Source organism: Mesoplodon bidens (genome assembly GCF_964165515.1).
Source record: "Mesoplodon bidens genome assembly, chromosome: 16".
Taxonomy (NCBI): domain Eukaryota; kingdom Metazoa; phylum Chordata; class Mammalia; order Artiodactyla; family Ziphiidae; genus Mesoplodon; species Mesoplodon bidens.
In genome coordinates this window covers 70,216,926-70,239,162 of record NC_138173.1, presented here as the reverse complement: position 1 = coordinate 70,239,162, position 22,237 = coordinate 70,216,926, and the positions used below count along the sequence as shown (strand labels likewise).

The following is a 22,237-nucleotide window of genomic DNA, read 5'->3' as shown; positions in this document are numbered from 1 at the left end:
TTAATAAAACAGTAAGAGTGACTGATTTTGAGCCCTTACTATGTGCCAGGCACTGTTCTAAGCATGCCGCCTTTACTTTACTTTAATTTAATTAAGTGCGCTCATTTACTCTTTGCAGGAGCCCTGGGTGTGGGTTCTGGTATCATCTTATTACAGATGAGTGGTGCCTCCAGGTCATGCAGACAGGGAGGCCCCCCAGACCTCAGGGCCCCCTCCCCTTCTCTCCCGGCTGTAACTCAGACACCAGTGCTGTTCACAGCGGCACTTACTGCTCAGAAAGCAGAGGCCATACTCTCTGCAAGAATGCAGGTTATAGGCATGGATGGACATGTGGAAGTGACCCTTAGACTCTGGGGTCTGGGAACCCCCTGAGCCACCAGCTCCCCCTGCACATGTCCCCGGAGGTGGGAGGAAATGTGCTCAGACCTCCAGGCACACTTTCTCCTCTGGGGTCACTGCTGGTGGGGGCTCAGCGGGGTGGTCTTGACTGAGCCTGCAGCCCTACTAGAGCTGGAAGCCAGGCCACCCGGTGGGTTCAGCCCACCTTTGTGCAGAGGAACAGAGAGGGACCTGGGATGGGTAGGACTAGGACAACTCCCTGGGTCCAAGACTGAACCAGGAGGCGGGGCTATGAGTACCTCAGGCCCAGGACAATGGCTAGTCACCCAGCCCCACCCATCACCGACCATGTCTGGTTCGTTTGTCCCACTGTGACTCAGACGGTCAGCTCCCTGCACCTTCTAGGCCATCAAAGGATGGGAGGACCCGAACCCATCACTTCACTGGCTGCATCGGCACCCAGAACACCCAGACCTTGGTCTTCAAGGAGCGCTTGGTCTCGTGGGACATGGCCTCTGGTTCTACTCTTTGTTATACTTGTTTAAGAAGAAGAGAGTCAGGGTTCGGAAGTCACTTGCCTGAGGTCCCCTGCAGTGACAGGAAGAGGGCACCAGACCCCGGGCCTTCCCGCTTCCAGCCCTGAGAGCTTCCCGTTCTGCCAACGCCTGATGAGGCTGGTTTAACGGTGCTTCCTGCGAGCCAGGCCCTGTGCTAAGGGCTTCCCGGCCAATATCTCATTTAACTCCTCAACAACAGCATAAGCAGAGGTACCGTTATCTTCATCGTTCAATGGGGAAACTGAGGCCGGAGGCTGGGACTGGACATCCCACCCAGGTCTGTCTGAGCAGGAAGGAAGCCCGTGCTCTCACTGTGCCGTTCACGGGCCGAGGTCTCTGCCTCTCCCGTCCCCGGGCCAGAGCTCCGCCCGCTGGTCTCTTGTCTCACAGGGCACTGGGCACATGGGGGTGCTCTGGGAAAGTGGGAGGTGAATAGGTTGTCTCCAGGCGCCCCAGGTTTGGCTCACCCAGCCCCTCAGTTTACAGCTGGGGAAACTGAAGGACAGAGAAAGAGGGGAATCGTTTGTCCAGGGTTGTGAGGTGCAGGCAGCTGAGGGTGATGACATCTGATCCTCTGTCTGATCGTTTCCCACCCTCGTGAGAACAGGGAGAGATGAGTGACAGGGCAGTAGAGCTGCAAAGATGCAGCAGCTGTGGCAGCCATGGCCCTGGCTGTCTGATGGGCTCTGGGGGCTGTGAAGCTTGAGTGGCAGCCCCAGGGGCTGGCTGATCATTCGGGGCTGGGCTGGGCGGGGCTCCGGGCAGGGAGACTAACGTACTTTCTCTGTCACTGAAATGTCAGCTCTTGGTCCCGCTCCCGCCACCGAAGCAGCTATCCCCTCTGTGGTTTTGTCTTCCTGCAGCAGCCTTGTGATGTCCCTCCTCCCCCAGGTCAAGGCCACAGATTCACTCAGACTCGAGAGCCGGGTTTGCCCTTTCTTGGCTATTTGACCCAGAGCAAGATGCTTCACCTCCCTTCAGCCTCAGTTTCCTCATCTGTGAAATGGGGAAAGTCGCTCCAGCCTTGTGTAGAGAGGACAGTGACAGAGGGGAACCCTGATGTGATGTTTCCCAATCAGTATTGGTCCAATAACACACCCGGTCTACCAACTCTATCATGAAGTTTTTCCAATTTTTATTTTTGTGTGTGTGGTGAAACACATACAACATAAAATCTACCATCCTAACCATTTTTAAGTGTCCACACTTCAGTGGCATAAAGTACATTCATAATATAGTGCCACCATTACTTCCATCCATCTCAGAACTCTTTCTTTTTTTAAAAAAAATTTTTAAATTAACTTTTTTATTGAAATATAGTTGATTTACAAAATTGCATTAATTTCTGCTGCACAGCAAAGAGACTCAGTTATACAAGTTTATACACTCCTTTATTACGTTCTTTTCCATTATGGTTTATCCCGGGTTATTGAATAGAGTTCCCTGTGCTCTACAGTAGGACCTTGGTGTTTATCCATTCTATATGTAATAGTTTGCATCTGCTAACCCCCAACACCCAGTCCATCCCTCTCCCACCCCCTTCCCCTTGGCAACATCCAGAACGCTTTCCATCTTGCAAAACTGTAACTCTGTCTCCATGAAACACTAATTCCCCATTCCCCTCCCCCCAGCCTCTGGCAACCACCATCCTGCTTTCCGTTTCTAAGAATTTAATTACTCTAAGTAGCTCACGTAAGTGGCATCGCACAGTGTTCGTCCTTTTGTGATTGGCTTCTTTCACCTAATGTCACGTGAGATAAGTTTCATCCACGCTGTAGCCTGCGTCAGAATGTCTTTCCTTTTTAAGGCTGAATAATACTCCTCTATATGCCTAGACCGAATTTTAATTATCCTTTCATCCACCAGTGGACACTTGGGTTGCTTCCACCCTTCTGCTGCTATGAATAGTGCTGCTGTGATCATGGGTGTGCAGCATCTGTCCAAGACTCTGCTTTCAGTCCTTTTGGGTACGTACCCAGAAGTGGAATTGTTGGGTCCTGTGGTTATTGTAGATTTCTAAAATTTTGGTCATTCAAGAAACCTGGAAAACATAGTTTGTCTCTTCTCTGTGAAGATAATTCCTCGCTTCTGTGTCACTCTTGACAGTTTGCCAAGCGCTGTTATGCACTCCCTTCTCCGGGCACAGGTAGTAGCAGGAGCAGGGAACAGGAGTTTGGTCCCTGCGCAGGCAAACTTGAAGGTGGCTAAGGCTGCAGTGGGCGGGCGGCCACGTCCTCTCAACATCAGCAGAGTGGCAACCTGAAGACCACAGAGGTTAGCCTCGGCGAGGGGCTGGGGAGGCAGGATACGGCTCATCAACCTCGTGCCCCAGCCTGGGCTGAGCCCTCCCAGTGAATCCCAGAGCTGTCCTGGGAGGTGGATGCGTTTTCCCAATTGTGCGTTCCTTTGTTCCTTGAACAAATGCCTGCTCTGTGCCTGGCATCGTCTTAGGTGCTGGGGATACTGGAATGAGCCTGACAGGCCGTGAGCCCTCTTTCCAGGGGCTTCAGTTCTAAACGAATAGCTCACACCATTCCCAGCGTGTTGCCCTGTTTTGCTTTCCTACTGCTCACAACGAGCTCTGTCTTCATCTGACGGATGGAGAGCCTGAGCGCAGAGAGGTTCAGTTGCTTGCCTGAGGTCACGGGGTGGGAGAGGGGTAGGGCTAGGATTGCACCCAGCCTCCTGACTCCCTAGAAGGGGGAGGCAACACACATGAAGGATTCAGCAAAATGACAACCCCAGATACTGTAGGGGCTTGGAAGACGATGGTGCAGGTTGATGAGATGGGGCAGGTTTTCGGTTAAGGGGTCGGGAAAGGCTTTTGGAGGAGGTGACATTGGACTGAGACCTGAGTGATTTATGAAGTCATATGACAGGAGAAGATTAGGGACCGATCACCCATGCAGAGGCATTGGCACATGCAGAGATCCCTCTGGCTTGGATTCTGAGTCCTCCAGGGGCGAAATGTATTCTTCCTGTAAGCTGTTAATAGGATCCATCTTACAAATGAATCACAATATTTGAGCTGCATCCGAGTGCTGAGTGACACTTTGTCAAGGTTGTTTCCAAAAAGATCTTTGGATAAAACTGTGTTCATTTAGACCTGGCTACTAGATCTTGTTGACTCATGATATCTGTGAAGGTTTCCTCCAGATTTCCAGCAGTCTCTAAAATCATGGGCGTGGGTTGCTGAAGGATGTCCTTCAGAGGATGCCGTGCGCCGTGATGGCTGATGTTCTCTGGGTCACAGGGCCGGGAGCAGAGACTAACAGCACCTTGGTCAAGGTTGGCTGCAGAGCGTACCAGCCCGGAGACTCTCCCACACACCCTGACCTTGGATTCACGCGGGAGCTCCTGCAACATGATGGTCTCCTGCCTGCTGTGGGCTTCAGCTTCTCTGAGCAGCCAGGCGAGGGCCCAGGCCTTCCCAGGGGCTTTTGTTGAATCTTTTGGGTCTTTGTACCCTCATGCCTTCTTGACAGATGAGGAAACTGAGGCTTTCCCATGGCCAGCAACTGTGCAGGGGCTGCATCGAACACAACTCCACCCCAGATCAGCTCTCTCAACCACTACATGTACTGCAGTGCTAGATTCTAGGTCACCTCTGCAATTTCTATCCAAAAAGATCTGGCCAGGTAGATAATCTGAACAGTGCTATGGTGGGTTTATGTTCAAGCCCTTGACAGGGAGCTGCTGTAAGGACCCGAGAACTGACATGCCTCAACGGCAGCCCACTTTCCTCTGTTCATTTAGTTGGTCCTTACGGCTCATGGAATCAGGGCCCTGTCTGGGCAGCGCTTTGGGAGTTGAGTTTAAGGAGGCTGAGCTGCCTCACTGTGTGTGTCCAAAAGCAGCCAATGTTATCTTTTGAGGAGTATTTGGTGCTTCAGCATTTTGACTAAATCGGGCAGATTCGTTTCCTTTCCCAAAGTGGTCGAGAATTTTTTTTTGCATGAATCAAAATACACACTGTTAGCCCAGAGGTCCTCAGTGAGAAGCAGCTCCAGAGCTGCTGTCTTAGGAGACAGCTTAGCTGCCAGAGCAGATGGGATCTCGGCCTTATCTCTTCTGGCCTGACGTCACCTTAGGATGGGCAGCTCTCGAGACCCTACTTTGTCCCCCCTTGGAGAGGCTCTGGAGCCCTCAGAGCACAGAGCTGGGTGGGCGGCTGGCCTGAGGTGCTGGGGCTGCAGGAAGGAAGTGGTTTGATCTGACTCTGCAGAGAAGGTTCTGGCATCAGACTAGGCAGTTGTGTTTGCAAATCTGATGAGTGGGGAAAGTGAGAGTATTTTGGGTTCTGGTTTATTTTCTTTGGCTAGAATTCTAGAATCCAAGAATATCAGAGCTGGCAGATGCTTTATTATCCAGCCCTACCCCTTCTGCTCCAGGTGGGGAGACTTTGTGGAAGGCCACTGAGGGGAGGGAAGAGGTGGGAAGGGAGCAAATGGGTATTTGCGTGCCCACCCATTGTCTCAGGGCTTCCCTGCCAAGGTGGGAAATGACACTCTCCTTAGCAGATGAGAGACCAGTTTGGAGATGTTAAGAAACTCTTCAAAGGGTACTATTGAGATAGTCCTAAATTTGGTCCATCTGACTGTTAGATACATACTAAACCCTGGGAGTCGTAAGAGCTGGTGCATCTTGAGCGTTAGCTGTTTGTCAGAAACTGTACCGCCGTCTCTTCCTGCATCATCTCACTTAATCCTCAAAACAACCCTTTAAAAGAGGTTTTGTTGCCAACCGCGCTGAAGAGACGAGGGTTTAAGGGACTTGCCCAGTGTCACACGGTGATGAGATAGATGGCAACGCTTGACTCAGTGTGGAGCCAAAGGCCATATAAGTGGGGGCGGGTGGTGGGTAGGGCAGCGTGGGGACAGCAGAGTTGAGTCCACTGCTCGTCACTCCCCGCTCAGGGGCTGGGTAACTTCCTTTGGCCCCAAATCTCCTCTCCTGGCGCTATTTCTAATTCCTTCCACCTGGATCTTTGGTTATTTGGATGGTTTGATTTGATTCGGTTTCCATAGGAATCTGTGTTTGTGTGCTCACCAGGGATGTCCGGGCAATGAGCTGATGTTACCCACAGGGCCTCTGGGTGGAGGGGATAGAGGGGGCTGGGGCAGGAGGGGCAGTGGGCCGGAGGGTCTCCTGGGGTCTGGCTCCTGCCCTGGAGCTCCCAGTCTGGTGGAGCTGGGCCAGGGGGGACGTCTGATCCCCATTGTGTGGGTGCTGATTTTTTTTTTCCCGTCTCTTGGAAGCAGATCAGCTCACAGGGAAAATGGAAATGGTGACCTTTTACGAATTTCTTTCTTTGCACACGATTGCTTCTTGTTTTCCTGCCCCCTGACTGAAGGTGGGCAGACCTCGGAGGCTTGGAAATCCTCAACCCACCATTTCCCATCCCCGCCTGCCCCCAGCCTCACTTCTGAGAAAGCCGTTGGGACTTAGAGCAAACTCCGAGTGACAGATGGCAGCGGCAGGCATCTGGGTCAGTGCCAAGGGAGGCTTTGCCTCTTCTGCCCTCCTCTGTGGGCTTCCTGGGAATGCCCTCCCGGTGGAGGGGACGGAACACCCCGGCCGACAGCATCGGCTCCGATGGGCTTCCCAGGTCGGTGCAGCCCAGGCCATCAGGCTGACCTAGTGTAGATGCACATCTCCTGGTGTTGCAAAATAGATACAGTGGACAGAAGCGGGTTCAGATCAGCTTTCCCTCCGCTAGCCCTGCGTTCTTGGCTAGTCACCTGACTTCCTAGGGGCTTAGTCTTCTAATCTGTAAAAATGGGAGTAGTAGCACTGTCCCCAGGGTGTCACGACTGTGACATAAACACAGCGTCAGACTCAGCATACGGGCCTCCTTTGCCTCCCTCTGCTCCGGGGATGGCCCTGCTTGCACTCTTCCTCTTTTCCCTAATCCAAGAGAGACTTTCCTCCTGATTCTTTCTTGCTTGGAGAATCGCCGTCCTCACGTGGGTTCCAGCTTCCCACTGTGTTCCCTTTGCCCCACTACAGATCATTTCCCGACTATAACTTTTCTGTTCCTCGGTGTGACGTGAAAACATTAAAGGAAGCTGAGAAACGGAGGGAGCTTGACCTTTCCGACATCTTCTTCTCTTCTAGGTGTCCCAGTGGGCCAGGTATCAGGACTCAGAGGCCCAAGGGCCTGTCCGGAATCTTAACTCTGTTACGTGCAGCTGTGTACCTTTGGGTGCTAGGCTTCAGCCCTGGAGGCTGGCTTTTGCCATCTGTGAAATGGCTGTCCTGAGAGCACCAGGGCCAGATATGGGTTTTGTTTGTTTGGTTTTTTTTTGCATCTGTATGCCATTTATATATATATATATATATATATATATATATATATATTTTTTTTACATCTTTATTGGAGTATAATTGCTTTACAATGGTGTGTTAGTTTCTGCTTTATAACAAAGTGAATCAGTTATACATACGCATCTGTTCCCATATCTCTTCCCTCTTGCGTCTCCCTCCCTCCCACCCTCCCCATCCCACCCCTCCAGGCGGTCACAAAGCACCGAGCTGATCTCCCTGTGCTCTGCGGCTGCTTCCCACTATCTATCTACCTTACGTTTGGTAGTGTATATATGTCCATGCCACTCTCTCGCTTTGTCACAGCTTACTCCTCCCCCTCCCCGTATCCTCAAGTCCATTCTCAAGTAGGTCTGTGTCTCCATTCCCGTCTTACCCCTAGGTTCTTCATGACATTTTTTTTCTCTTAAATTCCATATATGTGTGTCAGCATACAGTGTTTGTCTTTCTCTTTCTGACTTACTTCATGGTGTTTGTCCGGTAAGGGGATGGCTGCCCTCCTATGCAAATACGACTGTGCTCCTTCCACACACGTACCCTCCCCTCTCGGTCTTCATAATCCATGTGCTCCTTACTGAATGGTCAGGACAAGATCAGTGGCTCAGCCAGGCCTCCCCTCCCCCACTGCGGGCACAGGAGATGGACCGGGAAGATGCGGGGAGGGGTTATTCCACATAAAGCTGGTGGTGGGGCAAGCCCCTGGCATTTTCTCTGGAGCCTCTGTTCTCATGATTTGCCTTGCTTGCCTCAGCAAGCCTTGACCTAATGCTACGTCTGATGAGCCTAAATCAGCTTTCTTTGCCTGCTGTTCCAAAGGGTGCCCTCTGCCCTCAGGCTGTGCCTTGACCAAGGCTTGCTAGATGGAGGGGAGGGGCGGCCCAGCACGCCAGCTGACTTAGGGCCTGGGTAAGTGTGTCATCCTCTTAGAGTCCAAAGCGTCAGCGTCTCCCTAGGGCCTGCTGGGCGGGCGGATTATGGAGGGAGGTGCAGCAGCTGGTCTCAGAGCTCTCCTAGATCATCCAACCAGTTGCCTTAAACCCTGGGGACTGGTTGCTGTGGCTTCACAGGAATCGTCTCTGGGGTGGGCATCTGTAACAGCCAGCACGGAGGGAAACGCTGCAATTTCCAATACACTTTCTGGTCCCTACTGAAAGTCTTGGGAGCATCTCCACAAGCAGAAGGGTTCGTTACTGACCTCAGTTTACAGCTGAGGGAAGGAATTCTCAGAGAAGTCCGGTAACTTGGCCAAGGTCCCATGGTGGGTGTATCGTTAGAATTAATATCACCCAACAAACAGTGCCCTCAACAAGGAAATGGCTGATATTTTCGCTGACCCAGAAGGCCTAGTACAGCAGGCTGTGGGTATCACCCAGTCTCAGACTCCTTTCAGCGTCCTGCTCAGCCACCCTGAGCGTGTAGCTTTTGTCCTCATGCTCATAAGATGGCTGCTGAATCCCTGGGCGTCTCGTCCATGTTCCAGGTAGTAAGCAGGCGGAAGAGTGAAAAAGAAAAATTAAAAGGCCAAGTTTGAATCTTTAAAAGAATTCTCCTCAAAGCTGCAGCAAATTCTGCTGACATCTCATTGGCCCGAACTGAACCTTCTGACCATCCTTGGCTACAAGGGAGATGCGGAAGGAGAGAATTTCATCAGGCACATTGCTGGGAATTTTGTCACAAAGAAGAGGACAACGAATGTCTGGGAGGCCCACCGACCTAGTCTGCCATAGCTCACAAAGCTCCCAAGCCAGAATTGGCAGCCGAAGAGCTGAAATCTTTGAGGACCACTTAGTGGTAGGTTCTGTTTTCACCACCTGCCAGCTTACAGGCAGTGTAGACAGTACTCATTGGTGCCGTTTCACAACTTACCAGCTTACGGGTGGTGTAGACTCTGTAAATCTCTAAGCACCTTCTGAAGGGCAGAGCAAGCCTTTCTCCTTGGGAATCTGCAGTCAGGCTGGGGAGATGGCTAAGAACCAGATACGTGCCATTGTGGTACACGCTACAAGGAAGAGGACAAGAGCCATGTGTCCTGTGTACAGTGGGTGGCAGGAAGGGCCACCCTGAGGAAGTGACGTTTGTGCTCGAGGCTGTTCCAAGTCAGACACGCCTGCTGTACATTCCTGCAGTTTGGGGGCAGATGTGTATTTGGGGAGGGTGGGAGGAGCAGGTGTTATTTCTCTGTTCTATGTACCAGCGTATCCCAGCACCTGCCCCGTGGATTACTGGGTTTTGGAGATGCTGGGGAGATAAAAAGCAATCTACGGTCACATCAGTGGGGACCTGACTTCCTGCATCCCTCTTTAGAGAGTCACTGTCCATGTTGCATATTAAAAGTTTTCTTTCTTCACGGGGCACCTGGCACAGTGTTAAAATGGAGACAGCAAAGAGCACAGGCTTTGGACTTGGACGGCCTCGGGTTCAGATCCTGCCGCGCTGTTCCATCTGTGTGACCTTGAGCAAAGTCCCCTCAGTCTCCTCATCTGTGAAATGCGGACAGTTGTTACCCAGTGGGGTTGTTGTGCGGATTCAACGGGAGAGCGGATGTAAAATCCTCAGAGCAGGGCCAGATACAACGATTATTGCTATCATACTGCCCTCCCCTCTGCACCCTGAGAGAGTGGCTTTCTAGATTCTTCCAGAGGCGGTGAGAGGAAAATCCAGGCAGCCTGGCCTTCTCTTTCTTGCATGCCCCTGGCTGGATCAGACCCCTGTGAGCCCGGACTTCTGAGATCTGGCTCTGAACTGGGAAGAGCTGAGGATGGCGGTCTGGGTGGTGGACGGGTTCTGTGAGTGTTTCCAGCCACTGCCCTAGCCAGACGGGGGACCCCTGAGGATCCCTGAGACAGGGCTTTCCCCTATCAGCACAGGGAGTGGACCTTGCAGTTCTGGGTCCCTCGGTGCCCTCTCTTTGGGAGAACGTGGGGGACACAGGTGGGTTCCTCCCTCCAGGACACTGGGTGATTCATCCCTACGGAGACAGAAGGGAAGAATGTTCCTTTGGGACAGCAGAGGACAAAGGGACGTGTCTGTGAGAGTTTTAATTCCTCCATCCAACCTCAGACCCAGCCTTCTTGGTTTGTGCCAGTGGAGGGAGAGGCCCAGGGCCGGCTGAGGACCTTGTGCGTGTGCACGGGTGACTTGAGGAGTGGGTCTCAGGCACGGGGAAGGGCACACTTACCTTCCCTCCTCCTCCCCATGTGGGCAGGTGGACACAGAACTCAGAGGAGGGCTGATGGGGGCCAACACCCCCATGAGGGCCCAGCAGACGTGGGTTGTAATCCTGGTTCACACTACAAGCTGTGTGCTCTTGGGAGGGGGTCACCTCGATTTCTTCATCTGGAAAATGGGTTCGATCAGCTCATCTGACTCTTGGTGGGCACTTGGCGAATCTTATCCCTGCATCTCGGCGACCTTACCACACCTGTACACCTACACCAGGCCACTTCCAGCTTCTGAGACTGGGTTCTTTATCCTTCCAAATAAGGACAACCACAGCTGATGCCTCTTCTGAGGCACAGGCTGAAGTCTGCAGTGGTGTGAGGCCGCGGGCCATGGTCACAGCACTTCTGTGGTGCCTCGTGGGGGGTGAAGCGTTAGTGCTCCATGGGGCTCATGCCAATCCTGGGAGACTTCACACCAGTCCTGGGAATTCTGTGGGGAGAGAGCTTGCTGACACCCTCACAGCCAATTAAGGGACAGAGTGGAGGCTGAACCCAAAACAGGCCAATGGACTCCCTAGAGAAGCTATGTTTACCATGATCATGCGAGCGTCAGGTCTTCATCCAGCAGATCCTGAGCTGTGCCAGGGCCTGAGGATGTCACAGTAAACAGGAGAGAGGCAGCCTCTTCCTTCTTGGACAAATTTAGCTCTGGTCCCACGGCTTTATAATTTTAAGGTCTTCAAAGAGATCCATCGGCATCTGTTACCCATTCCCACCCCTCGGGGCTGCTAGACACATCCTGGGTGCCAGCCAGGGCTGGACATCCCACACTTGCCACCAAGGTGGGGCTCAGGCGCCTCAGTAACCCCCTGCCCCCGTGTCCCAAGCAGCCCCATCTCGCCGGGGACTGTATTCCTCACCAGGCTTATCTCCTCTGCTGAGGAACCTGGGGTGGTCAGCTCCCTCCCTTCTTACAGATGGGGCTCTGGGGGCTCAGAGGGCTTGGGGAAGGCAGAGCTTGGATTTGAACCCTGATGCCCCAGGCTGGTGGGGACATTGCCCAGCCTGGCCTATTTTTAGAGGGCGCCTTGTGGGTCAGCTGAGGAGACAATGGAGAATGAGGTCCCCACAGTGAACCATTGTTCCCACGGTGGCTTCAGGGCCAGGGCTCCGCCCAGCAGATGATCTGTGGTCCCCCCTGGGGGCTGGACCATTGCCCCACCGTTTGCGGATTTTTCCAGCGTTTGTATAGGCAGGAGTGAACGGGCACTCAGAGGAAGAGAGAGAAGGCTGGGGAGATGGGGGCCTCTGTGTTCAGGGCACTCATTTGGTTGAGGGGATAAGGCAGGTGGCCCAGGAGGACCCCTGTGCTGGGGATGGGCCTGGGCACTAAGCACTCACCCTTCCCCCTGAGGTTCTATTATTCTTCCCATTTCGCAGAAGCACAACGGCCGCCTGGGAGATGCTTCAGGGGTCTTCAGAGTGGATGCCTGGAAGCCCCAGCATCTCTCAGCCTGGGATGGAGAAGGGAGAGGGTTTTTGTTCAGAGCGCAGATACTGAGTTTTCCCGCTCTCAAGGTGGAACCTGAAAATTGGGGTGTAATTATTTTTGAGCTAAGTTCTTCAGATTGGCAGCCATTGACCTCAACGATGGTGGGGTGCTTCCTTGGTCCCCTTTCCCTTTTGTCTCTGCTTCTCAGGACAGAGAGAGCTGCCACCCGAAGCCCAGCGCTCCCACGACCAAATTAGGAGCTTTCCTCCATCCGCAGTGAGACGTGCGCTGGGTGTCTGCAGGCTGTAATTCCAGCCACACCGTGACTGCGGGTCCCACATGACAGGCCCGTCTGTCTGTCTCTCCCCAGGAGCAGGACATCGAGACTTTGCATGGCTCCATTCACGTCACACTGTGTGGGACCCCCAAGGGGAACCGACCCGTCATCCTCACCTACCACGACATTGGCATGAACCGTAAGTTCCGAGGAGCCGCATGTCCTGGGCGAGCAGGTGTCTGCCAGGGTTGGAGGAGAGGACCGCTAGGAAGGGCGGCTGGCAGGGAGTCCGCCTCACCCTCTTTTGCCGGGACTTCCCGGAGCTGTTCTGGGGAGAACTCTTGCCACAGACTGGACGAGCCCGGAAGGCACTGCCTGGGGGCTGGGAGATGCTGGGGACTCAGGAGTCCTCCACCATCAGTCTGTGTGACAGTGACTGCCTTTAATGAAGGCCTACAGTGGTTTTTAGTATCTTCACAGGATTGTGCAACCTTCAGCACAATCCAGTTTAGAACATTTTTATTATTCTGAAAAGAAGTTCTGTTCTCTTATCTATCGCCCCCCAATCTCCCATGCCCCCAGCCCCGGGCCACCACTAGTCTGCTTTCTGTCTCTAAGATCTGCCAATTCTGGACACTTTTTATCAATGGAATCACACAACGTGTGGTCTTTCGTGACTGGCTTCTTTCGTCATGTTTTCAAGGTACATCGGCATTGTGCCACTGTATATCAGCACATTACTCTCTTTTGCTGAATGATATTCCATTGTGTGGATACAACACGCTTTATTTGTGTATCGTCATTTAATGGGCATTTGGATTTCCCACCTCTCGACTCTTCTGAATACTGCTGCTATGGATGTTTAGATTGCGAATTCTTAAGATTACCAGGAAGTGTTCCCAAATGTGGGTTTTTCACAAATGGGACTGGAATAAGATCTACTTAGTATTACAATTACACAGAACAGAAATGCTCCTGTGATGATTCAGAAGGCGCTTATGGCCCTTCCTGGTCCAGTGCGTATTGCGAGCTGGATGCTTGCTTGATTTTTGATTAACAGATGGACTGAATGACATTGTTTTTCCAACAGCTTATTAATACCTCGAGGCTGCGAATGATGTCAGTCACTGAAAACCATTTTTCTCCTTCACTCTCACTTTTATCTCTCTTCCCCCCCCCCCATATGCCCCCTTGTAACCATTATGTACCAGATCCGATGCTAGGTACTTTGATATATACCACCTTATTCCACTGACTCTGATGAGGACATGGAATTGCATTTGGTGGTGTTACTCCTCCATTGTTAGAGTACAGTAAGTGCTGTAACAAAAGACCCAAGGCCTCTGTGGCTTAACATGATATATGTTTAGTTCTCACTGGTGTAACAACTCAGTGGACATTCTGTGGGACACCTTCCATGTGGTGATTCAGGGACCCAGGCCCTTTCTAGCTGTGACTCCACCGTCCCCTGGAGCCTCCGAGGCTTCTGTTGGCTCCTCCACACCTGGCAGTCATGAAAGAAAGAGGAGAGAAACCTAGAGGATTGGGTGGCAGGTGTTATGAGGAAATGGGGAGCCTCACATGCTATTGGCTAGAATCCGATCACACGACTGCCTCTGGTTGTAAGGGAGGCTGGGAAATGTAGTCCAGAAGTGTGTCCTGGAAGAAAAGGGAAGTGTTTTGGTGACCAGCTGGCCATCTTTGCCTCAGCAATTAGGAGGCTCATCCAAGCCCATGTAAGAGTGGTCCTCCTTGTTTGAAAATCCTGTGTGCCCTGGCTAGTATCCCTGAGGTGAGGGTTTAGGAGACCTAGAGAGAAAGAGAGTGTCAGTGGGGCAACCCCACCTCATACGAGGACCATCACGGCCACGACTATTGGAGGAAGAAGCAGGAGCTGGAATGGGATCCCCTCCCAGTGCTGCCTGGAAGTTTATGTCATCCGCCAGCATAGGCAGGAGAGTTTACTGACCGTCTCCACTTGCACACCCACTCCCTTGCCCCGTGACTTATTCTTGCTTTTTATCACCAGAGGAAAGTGGGAAAGAAAATGTAGCCATTCTTTCTTGAAAGTTCCTTCCCCCTGCTGTGTAGGCATGAAACCAACAGAATGAATACAGACTTTATTCTCTCCTAACTTCTTCCTGTTCTCTCTCCCGTGCCTGTTCTCCAGACAAAACCTGCTATAACCCCCTCTTCAACTCCGAGGACATGCAGGAGATCACCCAGCACTTTGCTGTCTGCCACGTGGACGCCCCCGGCCAGCAGGACAGTGCTGCGTCCTTCCCCACGGGGTAAGAGGAGGGAGCCTCGGGCCCCAGCACAGGGAAAGGAAAGCCCTGCAGGGTGGGAACAGGTGGTGGGAGGAGGCATGAGTCAGGCTTTTAAGGTTTCTTTTTTAATTGTAATAAAATATATATAACCTAAATTTTACCGTTTTTAACCATTTGTAAGTATATGGTTCACTGACATTAAATACATTCACATTGTGGTGCAGCCATCACCACCATTATCTCCAGGACCTTTTACTTAGCCTAAACTGAACCCCCATAACCATCAATCAATAGCTCCCCGACCTTCAACCCTCCAGACACCCTGTCCCCACCCCACCACGGCAGCCCAGCTAGGCTGGCTTTTTACTAGGGGTACATGGCCCGGACAGGACTGAAGTGGAAGAGGGTCTTGACAAGATGAAATAGTTAGGAGAAAGATCTAGAAAGTTGGGAAGAAAAATAGAGACCATAATTGGAAATTATATTGATGAAGTATGTCCTGTGGGCCAGACTTAATCGTCTTTATTTACAAATGTCATTTGTATTTAATCCTTACATGGCTGGTGCTGGTAGCCCCGTTCTCTAGATGGAAAAACTGAGGCATGGAGGGGTTAACTGCCTTGCTCAAGCTCACGCAGCTGGTTTAATTGGGGGGTGGGGGTGTCGGGTTTGAGCCCAGTCTGCTGGCTCTAAGACTCAAACTCTCTTTGGAACACCAGGCTGCCTTGATCCCGGGTGTCTCCACTGCCTGCTCTTCCCCAGTGCGTGGCTGGTGTGGGCTTCAGCTCTCGTTGTGAGGCTGGGGGCAGGCTTACCGAGGGCACTGGACAGTCAGGGTCACGTGGGGGTGGCAGACCTCTCGGAGACCCCTCACCGTGCTGTAATTCAACCAAGGTGGGACCAGGTTCTTGGGTTTAAAGTCTGCCAAAGAGGTCTTCTTGGTATCACAAAGAGATCTTTTTTGTTAGTGTTCTGAAAAATCCTTAATCCTTAATCTTTATCAGAGAGGAAGGAAAGGGATGCCCAGACATACGTTAAAAGAGTTCAAAACTTCTTAATACAGCAGCAGATTAAGCGTCTGTCTGTATATCCATCTTTGCTTGGACAAATTGTTTGAAAGACTTGGGGTAACCCAGTGACTCTCAGCTCCCCACGGGGAGATTTTAAAAATATTCTGAAACCTGGGCCCTGCTCTCAGGAATTTTCATTCAGTTGACCCGGAGGCCAAGGCGCAGGGTATTTGTTCCCCTAAGTTACCAGGCGATTCCAGCGTGTGGCTGGTGGGACCCACTGTCTGAGTGGGGTCCGGCGTGGTCAGGGGTCTCCTAGGCCCCCCAGGGTGCACCCCCCTCATCCTGAGGCTGAGACGGCAAAGCAGGGATAGGGGCCCCTGGCCGGGTCACTCCCGGCTCTGGAGTCAACTTTCTACACATGGGGCCTCATGAGTAGAATCCTTTTGCCTACTGGCTGTGTACCCACCCCCCAAGAGCAGTGAGGAAAGAAGCTGTGGAGTTAGGTGTCTCCCCAACTCTCACCGTTTGGGGGCTGCTGGCTCCAAACCGAGCCGTGGCCATTTCAGAAAGACAACGGCTTCATTGATGTGTAGCCCCGCCAACCAGGGTCTTCCTGGCTCTTTCCCTTTTGCACATGCTGGTCCCCCTGCCTAGAGTGTTCCCTACACTCTTCAGTCCTCAAGCTCCCCCCAACCCACGTCCCCTTCAATGGCACTTCTTCCAAGAAGCCCTCCACTTGGTCAGAACAGATCTCGCTGTTTCAGCCTCCCCCTCTCAGCACCTTCCCCTCCGCGGTGGTCGCCACTGTCATGAGTTAGCGTTATTTGTTTCTGCTGACTTGCCCCCCGGCTCCTGCATGGGACAGTGTCTGCTCTGCTCACGTGGGTTCCCGTTGCCTCGCCAGAAGCCTGGCATGAGAAAGGCCCAACAACTCCTCTATTGAAAGGACTCCTTCCTGCCTGCTCTGATTCCTGAGCCCCGAAGTTGGCATTGTGGAATGCCTTCTAGTGGGTGTCAGCGCCCCTCCCCGCAGCACCTAGACCGAGTAGGTGTTGTGAGGCATCTTGACGGCTCCCCCAGGAACCTGCCTCCAGGATCACGGGACATTCGGAGGAGCTGGCTCCTAACACAGCGTGCCGTGTGGACTCACTTTCCATAAAGCGGGCCAGACTCCCTGATGACAGCCAAGACCTTGGTGAAAAGGACAAATCTTTGAGTTCCTTCCAGGAAGATGGGAAAGGAAATGTGCTAGAACTCTGGCCAGGGGTGTAGGCACCTGGCCGGGCGTAGGCTCTAGGGCTTCTTTCTGGAAATGCAAGGCAGGTGAGCATACACTTGCTTCTGGAGAGGCAGAGGGAACAGCATGTGCAAAGGCCAAGAGGAGATCCAGTCTAGAAATGGTAGATAATCTGGAAGGAGAACCTGCTGGCCAAGAAGGATCCAGCCTGGGAGGTGGCTTCGTGTAGTGCCAGAGGTGGGCCTCTGCTGTCCCCATTGGAAAGGTGGGCACAGTGGGAACAAGAGACCCTTTCCAGGCCCTGCTAAGGAGTTGATGATGGGAAACTGTTGTTTCCTGCAAAGGGGAAGCCCTCGCCTTAATGTACAGACCCAGGCAGCCTGCAGGCTCCCTGATCGCCCAGTGTGAGTCCTCACCACTGTCACCCTCCTCAGTTCCTGCTGTCATGGGCCAGTTCTGAACAGAGAGGAGATCCCCCAGCCCTCTGTAAACAGGAGGAGTGGTCCCGGAAGATGTGTGAGTCGAGGCATCTCTGTGCCTTAAAATCGCCCTGGGTATCCATTTCCCGAAGCCACTGTGTCCAGCCAATCAGGGTGGGTTTGCCTTCTCTGCCTTGTCTCCCAGTCTTCTTCTCAAGCATCTCTTGGGGAGAGGAGATGAGAGGGAGGGGCTTCCCCAAGGTCAGGAGGGCTTCACGGGAGGGCTTCCAGGAGGCCTCCTTTGGGAAGGTAAGTGAGTACCTGGGCCTTGAAATCCTGGGAGCTCCAAATCCCTGCTTGTCTGTGAAGCCAAGTCACTTATCTCTTAGGCTTAATGGTATTTACAATCTTTATATGAGGGAAATCATAGCAACCTCATAGACTAGTTGTAAAGATTAAATGAGCTTACAATGCTCATCAAATGCTTGTTGTGGGACCTGGAACATAGGAAGCGGTTTGTAAAGGGTCACTTTACAAAGTAAAAGGTAGGGGAATTGGAATGGAGAGCATCCTTGCTCAGAGGAGCAGGCTGCGTACACGGTGGGGTGCTCGGAATGGGGGCCACGGGAGGGGACTAGACTGGGGCGTCTGGGTGAACAGGGCGGTTTGTTGCACGGTCCCCGCCTATCAAGTGTGTTTTCGTTTGCACTGTTCATTTCCGCCGGGGTCCCGGCGTTTGTTAACTGCCTCTGCATGGCCTCTCCCAAGGTACATGTACCCCTCCATGGACCAGCTGGCGGAAATGCTGCCCGGAGTCCTTCACCAGTTTGGGTAAGAGTGAGGGATCCACCCTGCCACCAGCTTGCAGAGAAGGGTGATCTCTAGCTTCTGCCTCTCCTGGGGTCTTGATCTGGCCCCAGCACTGAAATCTAGGTTAATGCTTAAAGATCAGGGAGGAAATCAGCTTGTCACACTCTGCAGACACTGTTTTTCATGCAGTCTCTTTACTCCCATCTGCCTCTTGCAAGGCGGGCTTTTCTCCTCGAGTCAAAATCCATCACCCGATGACAGCCACTCCACCCATCCTTTCCTCACCTCTCTTCTTTTATTGCTTTCTCTTTCCCATGGAACATTCTGGAATAGGGTTGCCTGAACCCTCAACGTCTCCCTCCAGGCCTTTATTTCTTCAGGGCTCAAGGAAACTTCTTAGTGGAGCCTTTTGTACGATGATAACACCTCCATGTTCTTGCCCAATTCATTTTCATTCCAAGTTTTAGAATCCAAAATAAAGCTGAAGAGCAGGAAAAAGCAGTTTGGTAACTAGGCCTTCCCGTAAATGACAGGGGGCTGTCAGAGCCTGTCCACGGTCGGGAGAGGAGTGAGGGGAAGGCATGGGTCTTTCCAAGGTCATGGTCTTCTGTCCAGACATAAAGCATGATGCATTGCAGGTCCCGCAGGGCACGTATGGCAGCGTGGTCCCACTTTGTCTAGCCTGCCAGCCACCCTCAGCGATGCCCACGACACACCCTTGGGAAGATGAGGTTCCTCAGGGCAAGGGGCGGGGAAGGTTTTCAAAGGGCGCTTCCCATCACTCACTCCTTCTGGGACATGAATTTTTATTTCTCCTTCCAGACTGAAAAGCATCATTGGCATGGGAACCGGAGCGGGTGCCTACATCCTCACTCGATTTGCTGTGAGTTCTTTCGTTAAAAAAAAAAAAAAAAAAAAAAAACTCTCTCTCTCTATGCACAATATATATATATGTTTTAAAGAAAATTAATTCAAGATTAAGGAAGAAGATTAGAAAAGCACCAAAAAAAAAAAAAACTCCCCAAAGGGAAAAAGAAATGATTATATTTCTTTTGAAATGAAATGAAATAATTCCATTTCCCAAAGGAGAGCCACAGTGCACTTCGGAGTACGTGGCCCAGAGTTACCTATGCACGTGAGGTGTGTGGGTGTGCACTCAGGTACACACCAGCAGCTCTTTCATTTCACTGAAATGCCGCACGAGACATGTTCATCTTTGCTCGCTCTGCAGTGATTGTGGCCAGGTCCTCATGTCACTGAGTACTCTACTGTGCTACTTCTTTGTGATAGCTGCACAGTTTTTGTAGTCAGGGAACTCTTGGACCCTGACTAATTCTAAACTAATCAGAGATATATGTGTTAACATGACAGATGTCACTTATATTACCAGGGGTCCAGGTCAGGTGCTGCTGGGTCCTTTGTATCCTTACCAAACATTTGTTTCAAAATGCAGTGATGCTCATTTTATTCAGCCATATGTAATCTGATGGCCTGTTATTTGCTGGACTTTGCTAGAGGTTAGGCATGCTGGCACGAATACAAAATGGTCTGGCTGTCTAGGCTCTGAGCAGATAAAATAAGGTCTCAACTGTATCTTAGGTCTCTATCTCCATATCTCTGAGAAGTAATAGAATTCTTACTGATTACTGAAGAGCTGATTAACTTGTCTGATTTATGAGGTCCATGGTATGTTGTACCCATTTCACAGCTAGGGAAGCTGAGGGGCAGCCGTGTGAAGTGACTTGTCCCACGTAGGTCTGCCAAGCACATGTGCTCCTACTTCTCCTATGGTTTCCTCTTTCCCTTCTCTCAGGAACCCCATTTACTGTCTACTAAGCTGGAACCTTGGTTTTGGAAGGGGGGCAGTGTCGAGAGCAGCAGCCTGCTCTGGGGGTCCACACGGGTCCTCTTCTGGTACTTTTCTCAGTCTTTGGTTTGACGTTAAAGTTCACAGTCTCTCAGATGGCTAGGTTGTCTCTCTCACTTCGTGTCTCCAATTGCAGCTGAACAACCCCGAGATGGTGGAGGGCCTCGTCCTCATCAACGTGAACCCTTGTGCAGAAGGCTGGATGGACTGGGCCGCCTCCAAGGTGAGGCTGGGGGCCTGGGTCGGGCAGGGGGTGTCCCAGTCTGCAGAGGGGCAGGTGTGCCTGACTCTGACTGGAGCACAAAATGCAAGAGACCTCTCCTAGCCCCACCCCTTCACCACCCCCAGCAAAGAAGGCAGCTTTCCTCCGCCTGGCTTTGGGTAGTGAATATGACCTCAGCCACGTGCCATTCAGATCTCAATAGGACACTGCTGTCCAAGCCAGCGATACCAGTGGGACATGGGTCCCGAGCCAGCTTTGATAAGGACAGCCTGGGTTAAGAAGTGTTCGCTGGGGACTTAGCATATGTGGGGCTTAGATCAAGATGCTGAGAATAAAAAGATGAACAAGACAAATGCCTGTCACCCCAGTCACCTACATATTATTAATGAAAAAGAAGTAACGTATCTGGTACTGATTCTATGCCACTTAACTTCACGATAATAATAATTAGCTAACAAGTGTTGAATGTTTATCAAGTTCTCTTTATTAGCTAACAACTGTTGAATGTTTATCAAGTTCTCTTTCTACTCTCCGTGGCTATACCTGCATGACCTCATTCAATCCTCAGTCACTCCAGGAGTGGGGATTGTTATAATCATTTTACAGAGGAGGAAACTGAGGGTCGCAGGGGTTAGGAAGCTGTCTAGGGCCGCACAGAGCCAGGCAGTGGGAGGACTGGGGCCGAACAAGATCCCTTGGACTCTGTGGTCCTTGGAATCACCTCTGAGCTGGGCTCACCGCTGGCCCCGTCTCTCCATCAGCAGGTGTCAAATGCCCGCCGAGACCCAAGCACCGCAGGTCTGGGAATGCAGAGCTAGCAGGACACATCCCTGGCTGGGGAAAGGGCCTGAGCTGTCTCAGGAAGCTGTGCTCTGGCTGGGTTCCTTGTTTATCTTTTAAAGAGATTATTGTTTTTTTTCATAAAGGCCCCAGTATTTGCCAAGGAGAGGGGGAAACCATTCCAACTCTAACAGGACAAAGACTTTCAAGCCGGGGTGATCCTGGCTTCTCATTTTGAAAGTGTGTTTTTGCCAAGTTTGGGACGGCTGTTGGGGACAGGGGGTTTGAAGGGGTCCCCCCTCCCCCTACTTCCCACCCCATCCTGGCCACTGTGATACTTCATTTCTTCCTGGAACATTCCACCAGGATGAGGGAGCCCTTTCCTCCCACCGGTGTGCTATTCAGGAGTGGAACACACTCCCTGTTTTTTATTTTGTTTTCCAGCAAAGGGAATGGCACTGCGGTCGGCCAGTTTGGCTTCTTGGTAGCTGTTCTGAGCCAGACATGGGGGCTGGGACGTTGACCGCTGGCTAAAGTGAAGCCTGAGGGCTGTTTGGGGGGTTTTAGTATTTGCACCGTATCTTTCCTTTCCAGCCCCAGCCTCTCTTGGGGGTCTAGTGTGTGTCAGGCACTGGGGTCTGATCCTGTGACATGTGTAGTTGCCATGTGTAACCCTCACCTTGGCCTTGTGAGTCTGAAGCTCCTGGCATCCTGGTTACAGATGAGAGGTCTGAGGTCCAGTGGCTCTGCTACTCTCCCAGGGCCACACAGCTAGGAGCTGGCAGATGGGTCAGCCTAGGTCCCCCAGGTCTAGAGCTTCTCACCCCTGTGGGTTCCTGCCTGACACTGAAGTTGGTCAACACACATTTGTGGAGCTTCTGCTGTATGCCTAGCATTTACAGAGCTCTCACTGTGTACCTAGCATTTATGGAGCTTCTGCTGCACGCCTAGCATTTACGGAGCTCCTGCTGTATGCCTAGCATTTATGGAGCTCCTGCGGTATACCTAGCATGGACGGTGGGAGCAGGTAGAGAAGAGAAGGTCAGTATCTTCAGAGAGAGGAAACTGGCTTAAGAGGGAAAATCTAGAGGATGATATAGAAATGATAGTTTGAGGTAAGCAGATCCTGGCGTGTAGACTGGGAGCTCAGTGTGTGTTTAGAAGTCACGGACAGGCCCCCCTTACCGAGGACTTGGTGAGCTGAGGCCTGACAAAAGCTGGGAGTATGTGGGGTCTTTGTTCAGACGCATTTTCTCCACATCTCCTGTGCCCCCGGCTCTGAGAGTAAGGAATTGATGACCCTGCCTTCCGGGGCCCCAGGTTCAGTAACTAACTGGAGACAGGTAACCGCCTTCCCATCAAAGGGGTGTCCTCAGACCTGAGTGCCAGGGAGTCCACCCTGCTGCTCCGCCCCCAGGGCAGTGGGATTGGCCTGCCCTTGTCCGGCTACTGTGAACGCCGGCTTTCT

The 22,237-nt window shown here is 52.0% G+C and overlaps 1 protein-coding gene across 2 annotated transcripts in view; it reads left to right on the top strand.

Annotated features, from left to right (window-relative positions):
- Positions 1 to 22,237, top strand: part of NDRG1 (N-myc downstream regulated 1) — a 55,401-nt gene that overhangs the window by 17,749 nt on the left and 15,415 nt on the right. For both annotated transcript variants that reach the window (XM_081258843.1, XM_081258844.1), the window contains 5 exons: positions 12,244 to 12,349; positions 14,321 to 14,441; positions 17,858 to 17,920; positions 18,722 to 18,782; positions 19,903 to 19,989. In XM_081258843.1, coding sequence (XP_081114969.1) covers positions 12,244 to 12,349; positions 14,321 to 14,441; positions 17,858 to 17,920; positions 18,722 to 18,782; positions 19,903 to 19,989 — 438 coding nt within the window. The remainder of the gene's footprint in view (positions 1 to 12,243; positions 12,350 to 14,320; positions 14,442 to 17,857; positions 17,921 to 18,721; positions 18,783 to 19,902; positions 19,990 to 22,237) is intronic.